This window comes from Bufo bufo, chromosome 2 (genome assembly GCF_905171765.1).
Source record: "Bufo bufo chromosome 2, aBufBuf1.1, whole genome shotgun sequence".
Classification (NCBI taxonomy): Eukaryota; Metazoa; Chordata; class Amphibia; order Anura; family Bufonidae; genus Bufo; species Bufo bufo.
In genome coordinates, this window is record NC_053390.1 from 257,848,993 (window position 1) to 257,865,974 (window position 16,982).

The 16,982-nt window shown below is 43.6% G+C and overlaps 1 protein-coding gene across 1 annotated transcript; it reads right to left on the reverse strand.

The window, feature by feature from the left end:
* Positions 1-3,472: 3,472 nt before the first annotated feature.
* On the reverse strand, positions 3,473-16,020 carry UNC119B (unc-119 lipid binding chaperone B). The gene is made up of 5 exons (XM_040416494.1): positions 15,774-16,020; positions 15,586-15,696; positions 13,431-13,539; positions 8,604-8,776; positions 3,473-4,090 (listed from the first exon to the last, which is right to left on the reverse strand). Exons 1-5 carry the CDS (start codon positions 15,979-15,981, stop codon positions 3,978-3,980), a joined length of 714 nt encoding a protein of 237 aa, XP_040272428.1. The 5' UTR covers positions 15,982-16,020; the 3' UTR covers positions 3,473-3,977.
* Positions 16,021-16,982: the final 962 nt, after the last annotated feature.

The window sequence follows — 16,982 nt, forward strand, 5'->3', positions numbered from 1 at the left end:
CAAGTGTGTTCAATCCAGGAAGCACGCTGTGTGTGAGCTGCTCCTGTCAAGTGAACTCACAACTTTAGGGTCCATTCACACGTCCGTGTGTGTGGATCCGCAAAACACAGACATCGGCGATGTGCGTTCCGCACTTTGCGGACCGCATATTGCCGGCACTGAATAGAAAATGCCTATTCTTGTCCGCAATTGCGGGCAAGAATAGGATATGTTCTTTATTTTTCGGGATCGAAATTGCGGACCCGGAAGTGCGGATCCGCAATTCCGGATCCAGGCAGCACATCGTGCTGCCCCATAGAAATGAACGGGTCCGCAATTCCGTTCCGCAAAATGCGGAACGAAATTGCGGACGTGTGAATGGACCCTTAAAATGATTTATGATGTTGTTAATTCCAGTCTTACCGCCGATCTACGAGTAGCCATTTCATCAAGTCAGCGCTGTTTTGCTTGTATAACCATTGCAGAGGAAAACATTGCTAAATAATTGCTACATATACAAAACGTAACGAGTCGCAAAAACAACTTGTAGCTCTGCTAGTTGAATCCCAGGAACTTCATATATATACTGCATTGTTTTATTCTATTTTTATTCCATTTTCACTTAATATTTTTATGTAAGTCTATGTAAGTGCAATAGTATGCATTTTTAGCATGTGTCAAGTGACTATATTGCTTGTTGAGAAGGCCTCTGTGGGGTCCGGATGACCACATTGGTATGCTTCTATTGTTAAAAAAAAAATTTGATCAAATTTATGTACAATTTTAAACCATTTAGTGTGTCCGTATAATGCCAGATAGAAGAGTGCCTGCCCCCCCCCCCCCCCCCATCTTTCTATTTTTTGACAATTTTAATGACGGTGGGCGTGTCGTGGGGGAGTGCACCGAACCATTGTCAGGCCAATTGGTAGAGCCACTATACTTTCTATTTCCTTACCAATAACCTCACACTGTAGTCCATGTTCAGTAGATGTCATATCGCTAATTTTTTTCACAATATGCTCCTCCAGTGCACCGCTCTGCCCCTCGTTCTGTTTAGGCGCCCCGATGCTAATAATTAGCATCGGAACAAGGAGGAGGAGACATCAGCTTTTCTCATTGGGCGTCTCTTGTATCTGGCTGTGGCGCTGTCCAATCACAGCGGAGCGCATCACAGCCATTGAGAAAAAAACTGCTCACCTTCTCCCTGGCTGTGACGCGCTCCGCTGTGATTGGACAGCGCCACAGCCAGATAGAAGATATGCCCACTGAGAAAAGCTGATGTCTCCTCCTCCATGTACCGATGCTATTAATTAGCATACAGGGCGCCTAAATAGAACGAGGGGCACAGCGGCACAACGGAGCAGCATATCATGAAAAAAAAATGTGCGATATGACATCTAGAGAACATGGGCTACAGTGTGAGGTATCGCTTTTATAAAGTAAAAACTGGTGAAAGGTCCTCTTTAATCATTATAATGTTGCAAGTTCACTTCACAGGAGCAGCATTCAGGCCACTCACACACGGAGCGTGTTTTCCAAGAATGAAAACGGCCTAACACAATTGTAATTTGAATTTCTAAAAGCCGTGGCACAGAGCAAAAGCCTTTTCCACAACCATTTGGTTTGTGACAACTACAGTCATATCACCCTGCAAAACATCCTATGGACCTGCATGTGCAAAAGAGCAAGCTCAGATAATCCGCCTGCTGCTACAAAATAGGTTAAAGGGGTTGTCTGGAAGTTCATATTGATGACCGATCCTCAAATATCAGATCTAATCCTACAACCAGGCCCCCGCCGATCAGCTCTGTGACCAACAAGGCATCTTCTTAGGCCATGTGATTTCACAGAACATCGGTTACTATGACCTAGTTGCAGCTCAGCCCCATTCAAGTCAATGGGGATGAGCTGTAATACCAAGCACTGCCACTATACAATGTGCTTGTTTAAGCGCCTGGGAAGCCGCTGCAGCTTCCCAAAACAGCTTACAGGTCATTAACATCACATTGGTTGGGTGTTATTGATGACCTATCCTGTGGAAAGGTCATCAATATTTTTTTCCGGATAACCCCTTTAAGGAGTCTAGTAATAATTTATGACAAATCAATACATTTTCATAATGAGTTAAACAATTGATTGCTAAGAGCTTCTTATACAGCTCCCAGAACAAGCATCGAGCTGAAAAGGACAGCTCAGCTAAAAAAAAATAAAAAATAATAATAATATGTTCTGCTGTCAGTGCCGTTGTCGGAGGTTTTTCAAGCAATGTTGATTGGATAAGAGCAACTGATAATGTAGAGCAATAGCTCAGTCTATGTTCTTTTCAGTTGAATTCCAGGCATTCAAGTAGTCCTCAAAGCACTAGTTCCAAAAGCTGTATAGTGGGACCCTTACCACCTGCTATTTCAACACATCCCAATGACAAAAAACAAAACTGACAATATGTTACCCGTTCACATCACTTTATCAGAATTAAAGTGACTCTTTAAAAGGCGCTTACTAATGTTCCTAACCACATTGACAAGGACTAATATGGACCCAGAATCACCACCTGCCCGCTATAAGCCTGTCCTTGTTCTGTGCATATGGAAGACATTTATCTGTTTTGGCCTCTACTCTCTGACCTGATGGCAGGCACAATACCTGGTATTTGGAGAATTATTGCTTCTGGCGTCATTGAAAAATACAAACAGATAAAAGGCAGTCAAAATTCTACTGATATGAGAAAATTAGATTAATTATGGAAATAGCCCTTTAAAGGGGTTGTCCAGCTTTTAGTAAGTGATGGCATGTCCTCAGGATAGGCCAGCAGTAGCTGATCGGCAGGGGTCCGACACCCCGTATATCAGCTGTTTGGGTGTAGCTCAGGCGTCTGAACTGTGAGGGAGCTTGTAACTCCAGTCAGTCGATGGGAGCACAAGCTTTGCCCTCTACACCGTTGTCACAGCTGTGTAGTTCTGGCACTGGAGCTACAACCAAACAGCTGATCAGCGGAGTGTTGGCAGTAAGTGATGGCTTAGGCCTATTGCACACGACCGTATGGCTTTTTCAGTGTTTTGCGGTCCGTTTTTCACGTTGTTCAGTTTTTTGTTTCCGTTGTGTTTCCGTTTCTGTTCCGTTTTTCCGTTCGGCATATACAGTATACAGTAATTACAAAGATAAAATTGAGCTGGGCATAACATTTTCAATAGATGGTTTCGCAAAAAACGGAACGGAAATGGAAGACATACGGATGCATTTCCGTATGTGTTCCGTTTTTTGGCGGACCCATTGACTTGAATGGAGCCACGGAACGTGATTTGCGGGCAATAATAGGACATGTTCTATCTTTAAACGGAACGGAAAAACGGAAATACGGAAACAGAATGCATACGGAGTACATTCTGTTTTTTTTGCGGAACCATTGAAATGAATGGTTCCGTATACGGACCGTATACGGAACGCAAAAAACGGCCAGAAAACGGGGGGAAAAAACGGTCGTGTGCAGGAGGCCTTATCCTGAGGATGGGCATCACTTCGTGAAAGCTGGACAATCACTTTAATGATCCACATTTGGATCATAGGGCTGTTTTTATACACTTACGTCACTTGCAAAAGCTCCCCAAACTAAACTTCTCTGTGCATTTCATGAACAGGTATTCCTTCTGAAGAGAGGGGTAAGGGGCATGTGATATTGCACAAACCAAGAATCAAGTTAGACATTTTATCTGATAATTTCTTATAACACGTAACAGCGATTGTTCTCTCATGGTTTTCCTCCCAGCTCAGAAAGCTGCTTAACTGCCAATAAAAGGAGGATATTACAAAAATAAATAAATATCTTTTGTACAAAGTCTTCAGTTTTGTATTACAGCACTTTATAAAAAGGGGGGGGGGGGGGGGGAAGAGAAACAAACAGACGATGCTCCGTGATGCATCAAGCACAGGATTGACCGCACACATCCCCAAATCCTCTGCTCTTGTCAAGGAATGTTAGGTCAGTCAACGGAAGCCGATCCTTACTGGCCACCATTGTAGGCGTAATCTGCTTTATTGTGCATGATCAGCTTGTTATCCACAAAGTAGAAGCTATCGGATCTCGTCTCATATGGGTTATCAATCATCAAGCGAACTGTGGGGGGGAAAGAAAACAAAATGGCGTCACTGACTTTCTACAGCTATATGGTTATACCAGACCGTACTTTGCTCACAACTTTGCTGTATGAACGATTTTTCTTCTGTAAGGGCCCTTTCACACTTGCGTTGTCCGGATCCGGCGTGTACTCCATTTGCCGGAATTACACGCCGGATCCGGAAAAACGCAAGTGAACTGAAAGCATTTGAAGACGGATCCGTCTTCAAAATGCGTTCAGTGTTACTATGGCAGCCAGGACGCTATTAAAGTCCTGGTTGCCATAGTAGTAGTGGGGAGCGGGGGAGCAGTATACTTACAGTCCGTGCGGCTCCCGGGGCGCTCCAGAATGACGTCAAAGCGCCCCATGCGCATGGATGACGTGATCCTTGCGACACGTCATCCATGAGCGTGGGGCGCCCTGACGTCACTCTGGAGCGCCCCCGGGGAGCCGCACGGACGGTAAGTATACTGCTCCCCCGCTCCCCGCTACACTTTACCATGGCAAACAGGACTTTAGCGTCTTGGCAGCCATGGTAACCATTCAGAAAAAGCTAAACGTCGGATCCGGCAATGCGCCGAAACAACGTTTAGCTTAAGGCCGCATCCGGATCAATGCCTTTCAATGGGCATTAATTCCGGATCCGGCCTTGCGGCAAGTGTTCCGGATTTTTGGCCGAAACAAAAAGCGCAGCATGCTGTGGTATTTTCTCCGGCCAAAAAAACGTTCCATTCTGGAACTGAAGACATCCTGATGCATCCTGAACGGATTTCTCTCCATTCCGAATGCATTAGGATAAAACTGATCAGGATTCTTCCGGCATAGAGCCCCGACGACGGAACTCTATGCCGGAAGAAAAGAACGCAAGTGTGAAAGAGCCCTAATAAGTAAACCGACAGCTTTCTTTCCTGTCGTGCAAAGGAAAGAAACTTGTCACTCATCGTCTGGGGGCGGATCAGCGCTGGCTTGGGCCGCGGGATGGAGCAGGTCAGTGCTCTAAGTGGCGACTACCATCACAGCAGTGACAGACCACTGAAATCAGCTGGTTTGTCGCTAGACCAGGGATCAGCAGCCTTCGGCACTCCAGCTGCTGTAAAACTACAACTCCCAGCATGCACACGTACTTAGCTGTTCTTGTGACTCCCATTGAAGTGAAAGGATTCTGGGAATGGTAGCTTGTGCCGGAAGTTGCTGATCCCTGTGCTAGACTGACAGGGCAGCATACGATGTAACAGGTTCCCTTTAAATGTTACAAAATAAATGGCACTGAAAATATTCGAAACCCTGGAAAAAATTTTAATTTTTTTATACAAGCATTTTAAAAACCCTGAAATCAAAAGGTAGAAGGCCTTAGGGCTCGTGCACACAAGCAAGCTTCATGCATGGGTGCAGTCAGTATTTAAAGCAGACCACCTACAGCAAAAACGTACTCAATAAAATCAATGGGCCAGATTTATCATGACTCTGACAACTCACTCCACTTTCACATATGGCTAAAGTCAGTTTTAGCCAAATCAGATTTATGATCGGCCCTTTAAGACTGTAATAAATGTGGTTTGACGGTAGCAGTTTATCCGTCAGTAAGCAGCTTTACAAAAGTCGCACATCTTTACGAAAAAAATCGCACGTTTTTATGAAAAAGTCGCATGTTCTATTAAAAAGTCTCATAAGATAAGCATGGTCCTCACTGGAGTGAAATTGCGACTTTTTTGCGACTTTTTAAATAGTCCCAATAGTAAATCTGTCTAGAGATTCATTTACATAAGAAAACACGCCCACTTTCAGAAAACTGGCGAGCATAGAGCAGAGCAGAAAAAAGCCGCAAATTTGTGCGCAGTTTTAGCGTTTGGGACTTTTTTTGGCACTTTTTCACTCCATTATTCTGACCTGAGCTAATGATAAATCTGGCCCAATGTGTTTATGCACACAGGCAGTTTTTTCTCATGCACGATTGATATGTGCAAAAGAAACATGCAGCATGTTTTATCTTTTGTGTTTTCCACACAAGAAAGATCCCATAGAAATTATCTTTTTTTATGGGTCTGTGTGAAAAACACAACCAAACGCAGGGCATGTGTTATGTTGCGATTTCATAATGGACTTGCCCAATCAAGTCAACAGGTCAGTGAAAAAACAACAACAACTGAGCCCCACTGAAGGATGGTCCAGTTCTCACTGACGGCTGCTGTGTTTTATTCTTCTTGCATTTTTCATGCACTTGAAAAAAACGTGAACTTAAAAGTTTTGCAGAAAACAATGAAGAAAATATGAGGGAAAACTGTTAGTTTAACCCCTTTGCGCAAAATCACGTACATGTACGTGGGGGAATGTGGTGCCTTACCGCATTCCCCCGTGCATGTACGTAATGTGATCCATGTTACTGATAGCTGGTTCCCTGCTGCATCCACCAGCATCGCTGTATGCGGTGATGCCGGTGGATTAACCTTTTCACATGCCGCGGTCAGCGCTGACCAGGGCACGGGGGGGGGGGGGGGGAGGAGGGGAGTTTACAGAAGGAGGAGGCTCCCTCTGATTCCATCGGCCCCCCGCTGCCTTCCACACGCATCAAAGCCTGCCAGCTACGGAAGCCCAGGAGATCCAGCCTGCAGGCTGGGTCTCCTAGGCAACTATAAGCGGTTTACTATGTAAGACGCTGACAGTTCAATTCAGTACAATACAGAATTGTACCGAATTGAAACAGGGATCAAACCCCGAAAAGGTGAAGTCCCACAGTGGGCCAAATTTTAAAAGTTTCAAGAAAAAAAGTTTTTTTCATAATAAAATAAAAAAAAGTTTCAAGAAAAAAAATAAAATATATATTTATAATATATATAATAAAATAATAATATATATTATTAATAACAACAATTAGGGAAAATAAGAAAAGTAGACATATTAAGTATTGCCGCGGCCGTAAGAACCTACTGTATAAAAATATCACATTGAACTAACCCCTCAGGTGAACACAGTAAAAAAAATAAAACTGTCACCTTACATCACTAAAAAAAAGTGCAACACCAAGCGATCAAAAAGGTGTATGCCCCCCAGAATAGTACCTAACAGTCACTTCCTCCAGAAAAAAAAAAAAAAAAAAATTATTATTAATAATAATAATAATAATAATAATAATAATCTACAGCTCCCAGACTATGGAGACACTAAAACATGATTTTTTTTTGTTTTGTTTCAAAAATGCTTTTATTGTGTTAAATGTAAAAAAATAATAATAATAATCATATTAGGTATTGCCAAGTCCGTAACAATCTGCTCTATAAAAATATCACATGATCCAACCCCTTGGGTGAACACCGTAAAAATAATAAAATCAGTGTCAAAAAAGCTATTTTTTTGGCCACCTTACATCACAAAAAGTGTAATACCAAGCGATCAAAAAGTCATACGCACCCCAAAAATCCTACCAAACAGTCATCTTATCACGCAAAATATGAGATCCTACCAAAGACAGACAATCGCACAAAAAATAAAAACTATGGCTCTCAAAAATATAAAGACACTAACACATGATTTTTTTTCTTTAAAAAATGCTGTTATCGTGTAAAACTTAAATAAACAAGTATACATATTAGGTATCGCCGCAAGCGAGCATACATATTCGGTATCGTCCATAAGAACCTACTGTATAAAAATATCACATGAACTAATCCCTCAGGTGTCACCTTACATCACAAAAAGTGTAATACCAAGCGATCAAAAAGTCATACGCACCCCAAAAATCAAACCAAACAGTCATCTCGTCCTGCAAAAAATGAAACTCTATGTAGAACAAATCGCCCAAAAAATAAAAAAAACTATGGCTCTCAGAATATGGAAACACAAAAAAAATGCTTTATTATGTAAAACAACCAACCAAAAAAAGTAGTCGTATTTGGTATTGTCATGTCCGTAACAACCTGCTCTATAAAAATACCACATGATCAAACCTGTCAGATGAACATTGTAAATAATAAAAAATAAAAACGGCTCCAAAACAGCTATTTTTATTACCCTGCAACCAAAAATCATATGTACCCTAAAATAGTACCAACAAAACTGCCAACTTAACCTGTAGTTTCCAAAATGGGGTAATTTTTGGGAGTTTCTACTCTAGCGGTGCATCAGGCAACTTAAAATTATCCCCGTGAAATCTGCCCTCCAAAAACCTTTCCTTCTGCACCCTGCTGTGTGCCCGTACAGCTGTTTACGACCACACATGGGGTGTTTCTGTTTCTGTAAACTACAGAATCAGGGTAATAAATATTGTTTTGTTTGGCTGCTAACCCTTGCTTTATTACTGGAAAAAAATGTATTAAAATGGAAAATCTGCCAAAAAGTGAAATTCTGAAATTTCATCTCCATTTTTCTTGTGGAACACCTAAAGGGTTAAAGTTTGTAAAATCAGTTTTAAATACCTTTAGGGGTGTCGTTTCTAACAGCTCTTAGAACGGGATCTCCGATTTCTATATTAAAAAGTATTTACAAAAAAATAATAATAAAAAAAATATATATACTTACTAAGGTCTTCTGAAAGTTGTGGAAATTCATACATGTGCTCACATGTGTTACTGCTGTTTGGAATGCAAAAGCCAAAGTCAAAATCAAAGCTTTTCAGTATGCGATTGCGGAAATAATGCCTCTCAATCATTCGGAAACTCTTCACGGGTTTGTCCCCTACGGTGAACTCCACACTAAAAAGAAAACGAGACACTGAGTAACAGTAGTGGACGGTACAAGTACAGCACAGGAACCATCACTGCAAGGGATTTATTACCAATCTTGTCCATGGCGAGGGTCTGGTAATACAGCTCTGCTCATTTACTTCAATGTGGATGAGCATTAATACCAGACGCAGCCTAAGAGAGGCGCTGTTTCAGGCAAAAACCAGACACTTGATTCTAACCCCAGAAACCTCTTTATTAATTGCCCAAAATCTGCCACTGGAAAGTCAGGACACTATTTAGGAGTAAATTCTGACCATAGCAGGGATCAGTAACCTTTCGCACTCCAGCTGCTGTGAGACTACAGCTCCCAGCATGCACACTTGCTTAGCTATTCTTGTAACTCCCATAGAGGTGAGTGCCAGAGGTTGCTCATCCCGGCTCTATACCCAGGGGCGGATTGGGAACTTAAAGTGGAAAAAACTAAAAAATAAAAGTGGCCCCATGTTGTAGGTGGGACTAAATTGATTGAAGACGGGGAAACATGAGTAGACAGGGACAGTGTACCCAGCAGAACCAAATACCACAGTGCAGCACAAAACACTGCCGCCCTCTCCACAGTATGAAGCGCCAGCATGGTCTTCAGGATGGTAATACAGTTCAGAAGTGCAACAGCGGCTGTTGAGCATCAGATCATCATTATGTACCTGGCCTATGGCCATCAGGAGAGCTTGGGTGGCCCCCTGGGCATCAACCCACTGGAAAATTTCCCTGTAGGGTCTATGGCCAATCCGCCCCTGACTATACCCATATCTGCTCTAGCTTTATCCATCGCCTTAGTCTAGACTCAAGAATCATGGGCTAAACATGACATAATACTGTAATAAACGTAAGTGGACTGCATTACAAACGCAAAGGAGCAACAGCCAGAGTCTCCGAAATCACAAATGAGATAAAATGATGATTTCTGACTACAGGACACTAAAATAGGTCACTGATCACTACTGTGCCCGAATGGAGCACAGCGCAAAATCAGCAGCACTTCCCAAATCGAACTATGGAACCCCTGCTTTAACTACACTCAGCACTTCCCAAATCGAACTACCACAATGGAACCCCTGCTTTAACTACACTCTGTTACAGATTACATACGGTAACAATCTGTGTAAAACACTAACATACAGCAATGATATATTCATTTATTATGAGATGATTACATTCATTACATGTCAAGTTCGGATCAGTGAATCCTCGCAGATCATAACGCAGACATGGAGATCACAGATCTAGAGCAATGCCCTTTCTGTAAGATCTTAGTGGCTGGATACTGTAATTGTATTAGCACTTAAAGGGGTATTCCGGTAACTTGAAGTTATCCCCTACCCACAGAATGGGGATAAGAAACAGGGCGGCAGTTTGAGCATGCGTCCTGCTTCTCCCTTCATCACTATGGGACCTTCCGGAAATAACAGAGTGCTGTACTCTGCAGACGTCTCAGAGATGAATGGTGCAAAAGTGCACATGCTCCTTCATGGGGGCCGGCGGGATTCAGTACTATTGGATAGTGAATAGGGGTTATTTTTATATTACAGGGATACCTTTTTAACCACGGCATGCCTGGCACAGTGAATTCTACACGCACAGACAATGCAAATCTTTTCAAGTCCCAGTTTGTCCTTTTTTTCGACAGTCGAACGCTTGTAGCCCCTACTTACACTTATGCCACCCATGCATGTTCACTCAGAAGACAGAGGGATAGAAGCTGCTGCCAGACACCGTGCAGTGTCGTATGTATCTCTTGGCAGAACAAAGAACGGGCATGTTGCAGTCTAAGGCTCCATTCACACGTCCGCAATTTCTTTCCGCATTTTGCGGAACGGAATTGCGGACCCATTCATTTCTATGCGGATCCGCACTTCCGTTCCGCAAAAAATAGAACATGTCCTATTCTTGTCTGCAATTGTGGACAAGAACAGGCATATTCTATTAGTGCCAGCAATGTGCGGTTCGCAAAATGCGGAACGCACATTGCTGCTGTCTGTGTTTTGCGGATCCGCAAAACACGTTGCGGACGTGTGAATGGAGCCTAAGGCTTCTTTCACACTAGCAATACGGATTGTATCAGGATCTGTTCAGGAAACACTGATTGAACTTGTGTGTAAAACAATCAGTTTTTTCTGCGATTGCGTTCAGTGCGTGCATTTTTTCTGTCCGGATTGTGTTTTTCATGTGCATTTAGAAAAACCTGAAGAATAACAATCTACATCTCCTGGCCACCATCAGTGAAAACCACATTGCATCTGGATGTGTTCCGTTTTTCACACAAGTCCCATTCACTTCTATTGAGCCAGAGCTGAGTGAAAAACGCACAATATAGAACATGCTGAGATTTTCCTGAACGCAGAGAGGATGCGTGAAAAACTCATGTGCACAGACCCATTGAAATAAATGGGTCAGGATTCAGTCCGGATGCTATGTGTTCACTACACGCATGGTACCCGGATGGCAAACTCGCTCGTGTGAAAGAGGCCTAGGGGTGGCCTTAAATAATAGTCTGCCAAATCCAGCCAGACATCTAACACGTGTAAGACTGAGTTCAGAAGGGCGTTGCGGGAACATGCGCGATTTTTCCGCGCGAGTGCAAAATCGTGCATGTTTGGTACCCAAACCCAAACTTCTTCACAGAAGTTCGGGCTTGGGATCGGTGTTCTGTAGATTGTATTATTTCCCCTTATAACATGGTTATGTTTAAACTGTTTTTATTCAGTTCATTTTTCAAAAACATTTAACATGTTCACATTTCAATCCATGAAGTACATAATATATATGCAAAAACAAATTACATACCATCAAAAATATCCCTGTAATTATAACATGGTTATAAAGGGAAAATAATAGCATTCTGAATACAGAATGCATAGTACAATAGTGCTGGAGGGGGTTAAAAAAATAATAATAATAATAATTTAACTCACCTTAATCCACTTGCTCGCGCAGCCCGGCATCTCTTCTGTCTTCATCTTAGCTGTGTGCAGGAACAGGACCTGTGGTGACGTCACTCCGGTCATCACATGGTCCGTCACATGATCTTTTACCAAGTGACGGACCATGTGATGACCGGAGTGACGTCACCACAGGTCCTTTTCCTGCACACAGCTAAGATGAAGACAGAAGAGATGCCGGGCTGCGCGAGCAAGTGGATTAAGGTGAGTTAAATTATTATTATTATTATTTTTTTAACCCCTCCAGCGCTATTGTACTATACATTCTGTATTCAGAATGCTATTATTTTCCCTTATAACAATGTTATAAGGGAAAATAATAATGATCGGGTCTCCTAGCAACCGTGCGTGAAAATCACACCGCATCCGCACTTGCGGATGCTTGCGATTTTCACGCAGCCCCATTCACTTCTATGGGGCCTGCGTTGCGTGGAAAACGCACAATATAGAGCATGCTGCGATTTTCACGCAACACATAAGTGATGCGTGAAAAATCACAGCTCATGTGCACAGCCCCATAGAAATGAATGGGTCCAGATTCAGTGCGGGTGCAATGCGTTCACCTCCCGCATTGCACCCGCGCGGAATACGCGCCCGTGTGAACTCAGCCTAAGGCTTTCTTGACTCTTCGCTGAAGGCAGATATCTAGAAAAAGATTCAAGCATGCCTGATCCTTTTCTTCTCAAGATAGATAAGGTGCTACCAGGGGTGTCTGACAGCAGCTCATTCTGTTGATGATCTAGCAGATTATTGGGAAGGAAGCGTGTCTTCCCGACAATCTGCTAATTGCTAGCGGAGGAGACCGCAGTATTTACAAGCAGCAATCTCCTCCAGAGTATGGGGAGGAGAGATCGCTCATGCCATCGCTCTTCCCCATACTGACTCGTTGTTTCCGGGCATCAGATCCTGTTCACACGGCACAATCTGCCCCAGGAAACGATGATCTTTTGTGCTGCAGAAAATATATAATTACCCGATGAACGAGCATTTCGGCAGTGCATTTACACCACAAAATCATCGCTAACGAATGTTCAACTGTCAGACTGTGTAAAAGGCTGTTAAGATGTATGGCCACCTCACATGCCATCCTCATTTCCCAGAAAGCAGATGTCAAGATAACCCCATACATATTATATACACTGATATCCATATAACATGTATGATCCACTTAGGAAAAATGGAGACGCGTTCGATAAATCAGCTTGCACAGAGCTTTAATCTGAATTTCTCTAAAGCCTCATGCACACGACAGTGTTTTTTCACTGTCAGTGATTTGGCTTCAGTGGTCCGTGTCTGATTTTGCTTCAGTTGTGTTTCCTTGTGTCTTCCTTTTTTTTTGTCTGACAGGGGGGAAAAAAAAGGAAGGTTAATGAAAAGTGTCATTTTATTGCACCAAGGTCTTGTAGAAAAAAAAGCGGACACGGATGACATACCAGTTGTGCATCCGTTTTTTTTTTTGACGGACCCATTGACTTGAATGGGTCCGTCCTCCGTTTTCCACTGACAAGAATAGGACAGGTTATATTTTTTTGACGGACTGGAATCACGGACAAAAAAACGGAGGACTATCAGTTTTTTTTTCACAGCTCCATAGAAATGAATGGGACCTCCGCTAAACTGAAAAATGACCGGAACGGACGCGGATGCACACAACGGTCGTGTGCATGAGGCCTAATACTCACGTAGCACCAACTTTTCGAAGTCTAAGGAATGCTGGTGTGAATTGATATCGTACAAAACGTCCGGCGCTACTATCCACCTGTCCCGATTCTTCATCTTCATCTTCTTGTTCTATAAAAAAAAAAACTTAATTTAGAAAAGTAATTCTGACGCCAGGCCGCATGAAAAAACCTTATTCAGAAAGTAATTCTAGTATGAAAAAACCTTATTCAGAAAGTATTTCTGACGCCAGGCCGCACTAGTATGAAAAAAACCTCATTTAGAAAGTAATTCTGACCCCAGGCCGCACTAGTATGAAAAAAACCTCATTTAGAAAGTAATTCTGACCCCAGGCCGCACTAGTATGAAAAAGCCTTATTCAGAAAGTAATTCTGACGCCAGGTCGCACTAGTATGAAAAAGCCTTATTCAGAAAGTAATTCTGACGCCAGGCCACACTAGTATGAAAAAAACCTCATTTAGAAAGTAATTCTGACGCCAGGCCGCAGTAGTATGAAAAAACCTTATTCAGAAAGTAATTCTGACGCCAGGCCGCACTAGTATGAAATAACCTTATTTGGAAAGTAATTCTGACGCCAGTCCGCACTAGTATGAAAAAAACCTCATTTAGAAAGTAATTCTGACGCCAGGCCACACTAGTATGAAAAAAACCTCATTTAGAAAGTAATTCTGACGCCAGGCCGCACTAGTATGAAATAACCTTATTTGGAAAGTAATTCTGACGCCAGTCCGCACTAGTATGAAAAAAACCTCATTTAGAAAGTAATTCTGACGCCAGGCCGCATTAGTATGAAATAACCTTATTTGGAAAGTAATTGATGCCAGGCCGCACTAGTATGAAATGGGGCTTTGTTGAGTCACAAATATTCACATGATCCTTTTCAGAGCAGCAAACTGGGTTGAGAATTGAGTGATACACAATGTGACTCCACAGAACCAAGTGCAATCTATTCAGCTCTTCCCTCCCCCACTTGCTTGTTTAGTTTTTACTAGGTGTATACCTGTAAGGGCTCATGCACAGAACCGTGGTTTTGGTCCGCATCCGATCCGCATATTTTTGCGGGTCAGATGTGGACCCATTCACTTCAATGGGGCCTCAAAAGATGCGGACAGAACAACCGTGTGCTGATTGCATCTGTATGTCTGTTCCGTGGCCCCGTTTTGCGGACAAGGATAGGACAGTTCTATAGAGGGCAGGCCAGCATCCATGTTTTGAGGATCCGCAATCTGCAGACTGCAAAACAGGAAACAGTCGTCTGCATGAGCCACAAGGCATCGTTTACATCTCCGTTAGGAGATCTGAGAGACTGTTCCAGTACAGAGAAGCCTGCTGGATCCTCCATTTAACCACCGGATCCCCACTGACAGCAATGAGGTACGGCGGTGATCAGGCCGCTTTCTCGCATAAAATGCCGGGTTTCATTCTGACAAAAACCATTGCCTAACTCCCACCACTATTGCTTTTTTTATGCGATTGCCTTAAAGGGATTCTGTCACCTCTTTTTACCCTATAGAGATGCGGACATGCACAGCTAGATCGCCGCTAGCATGTCTGCAATATATCTGTCCCATATCTCCGAGTGGTTTTATATATATGTAAATCAGCCTGGTAAGGGGCTGCGCTAACCGTTCTGGAGCCCAGCACCGCCTGTATCCAGGAATCTCCTCCTTGCTCACAAAGTCAGATCGTCGTAATCTCGCGGTGCGCAAGCTCACGTATGCGCAGTTCCTTCCCTGAGGCTGTGATTGGATCGCGGCACAGCCAGGGAGAGGGAGACGCCCATTTAGAAACCCTGGCGTCTCCTCCTCCCTGTACCGATGCTCAGTATTTACATACCCAGCGGGAAAACTGCGCGGGGGCACAGCGGGGTGCAGGAGCGATATTTTGAGAAAAAAATAAAAATCAGGCAGGGTGGCAGAATCAGCCACAAGGAAAGGTATTTACCGTAATTAATACAAAACCATGAAAGATCCTCTTTAAGCTGTATTATTTTGCGCCGGTACTTGGATAGGTATGCAAGTCGTGGAAGTACTGCACGGAGGCATAAGGATAGTATAATCCATGCACTATATGGCAGCATTATGGGTTGGCACCTCAGTGATGATGAATGCAGTGTGTGACCAGTCCTCTATGATATGCCACCTTGCTGGAGGTTACCTGGGCAAGGCTTGGAGATCTCAAAGAGCACGGTGCCAGTCTCTAGATCCCGGATCTTAAAGCGAGTGAAGTCAATGCCGTAGATATTCTCCTCAGGTTTACACAGGTAATCTGGTGAGGAGACAAAAGACAAGTGAGTGGAGGGGCCCCCGAGCAGCGCGCCCGCGGGGCCCCACCGCAAGACTTACTCTCCGTGACTCTGCTCAGGCCTAGGACGTGCTCCGGTCTCAGCTCCTTCAGGCCCAGCAACTCGTGCTCGGTGACCGGAATCACTGCTCGGTGATCGGAGCCGCCTCCCTCCCTGCCCTGCACCCTCCGAGCTTTCAGACGGTTAATCACCCCACCCCCCGCTTTCTTGCGTTCTTCCTTAGCCGCCTCACGGTTCGACCCGCTCATTTCTACAAGATGGCGGCTGCCACCTCCGCTAGCGCCGTAACTATGGAGAGGAGGCGGGTACCACCGTTACTAGGCAACAGAAGAGAGCGTAAGGAAGGAGGCACAAATGAAGGGGCGTACATCCAAAATATGCCCCCACCAATGGGAAGCAGAGTCTGCACGTACACAAAGGCTTCCCTCACCCCCCACCAGTCCTGCTCTGGAGCATCTGGCTTGTCCCTTGAATTTCCAAAATTCTATATAGGAAGAAAAAAAATTGAAAAACTTTGGGGGACATTTACTAAGTATGTTGCACCAAAATTATGGCGTAAAATGCACCAAAAAGAATGGTATCAACTGTTTTCTCCAGAATTTCACCATAAAGAATGCATCACGCCAGAAATTAGTTAGATATGTCAAAGTGGGCGGGGTTATAAAATTGGCGCATATTACGCCTTATTTATCATCCTCTTGGGCACAATTAAGGCTACTTTCTCAAGTCCGCTAGTGAGATCAGTCATAGGGTCTCAATAGCTAAAGAAAACGCTTCCGTTTTGTCCCCATTCACTGTCAATGCAGACAAAACTAAACGGAATGCACCAAAATGCATTCCGTTCTGTTTGCGCTCCCATCGTGGACAGAATAATGCTGCAAGCAACGTTTTCTGTCCGCGATGTGGTGCGGAGCAAGACGGATCCCTCCTGACACACAATGTAAGTCAATGGGGACGGATCCGTTTCTCTGACACAATAGAAAACTGATCCGTCCCCCATTGACTTTCAACAGTGTTCATGACGGATCCGTCACGGCTATAGAAGATATAATACAACCGGATCCGTTCATGACGGACGCATGCTGTTGTATTATGGTAACGGAAGCGTTTTTGCAGATCCATGACGGATCTGATAAAAAAACACTAGTGTGAAAGTAGCCTAAGCCAACTTATGTGGTGGCGTTTTGTGTAAAAAGTCGCATTTATGGCAGACAGATGTGACTTTTTTCAAAAAGTCGCATTTATGAAA

Excerpts from the sequence above, each read along its gene's own strand:
- UNC119B (XM_040416494.1), bottom strand. The coding sequence starts at position 15,981 with ATGAGCGGGTCGAACCGTGAGGCGGCTAAGGAAGAACGCAAGAAAGCG. Across the intron at positions 13,540-15,585 it reads GATCTCCAAGCCTTGCCCAG|AACAAGAAGATGAAGATGAA; the intron begins GTAACCTCCAGC and ends TTTTTTTTATAG. Across the intron at positions 8,777-13,430 it reads CTTCGAAAAGTTGGTGCTAC|TGTGGAGTTCACCGTAGGGG; the intron begins GTGAGTATTAGG and ends TTTTCTTTTTAG.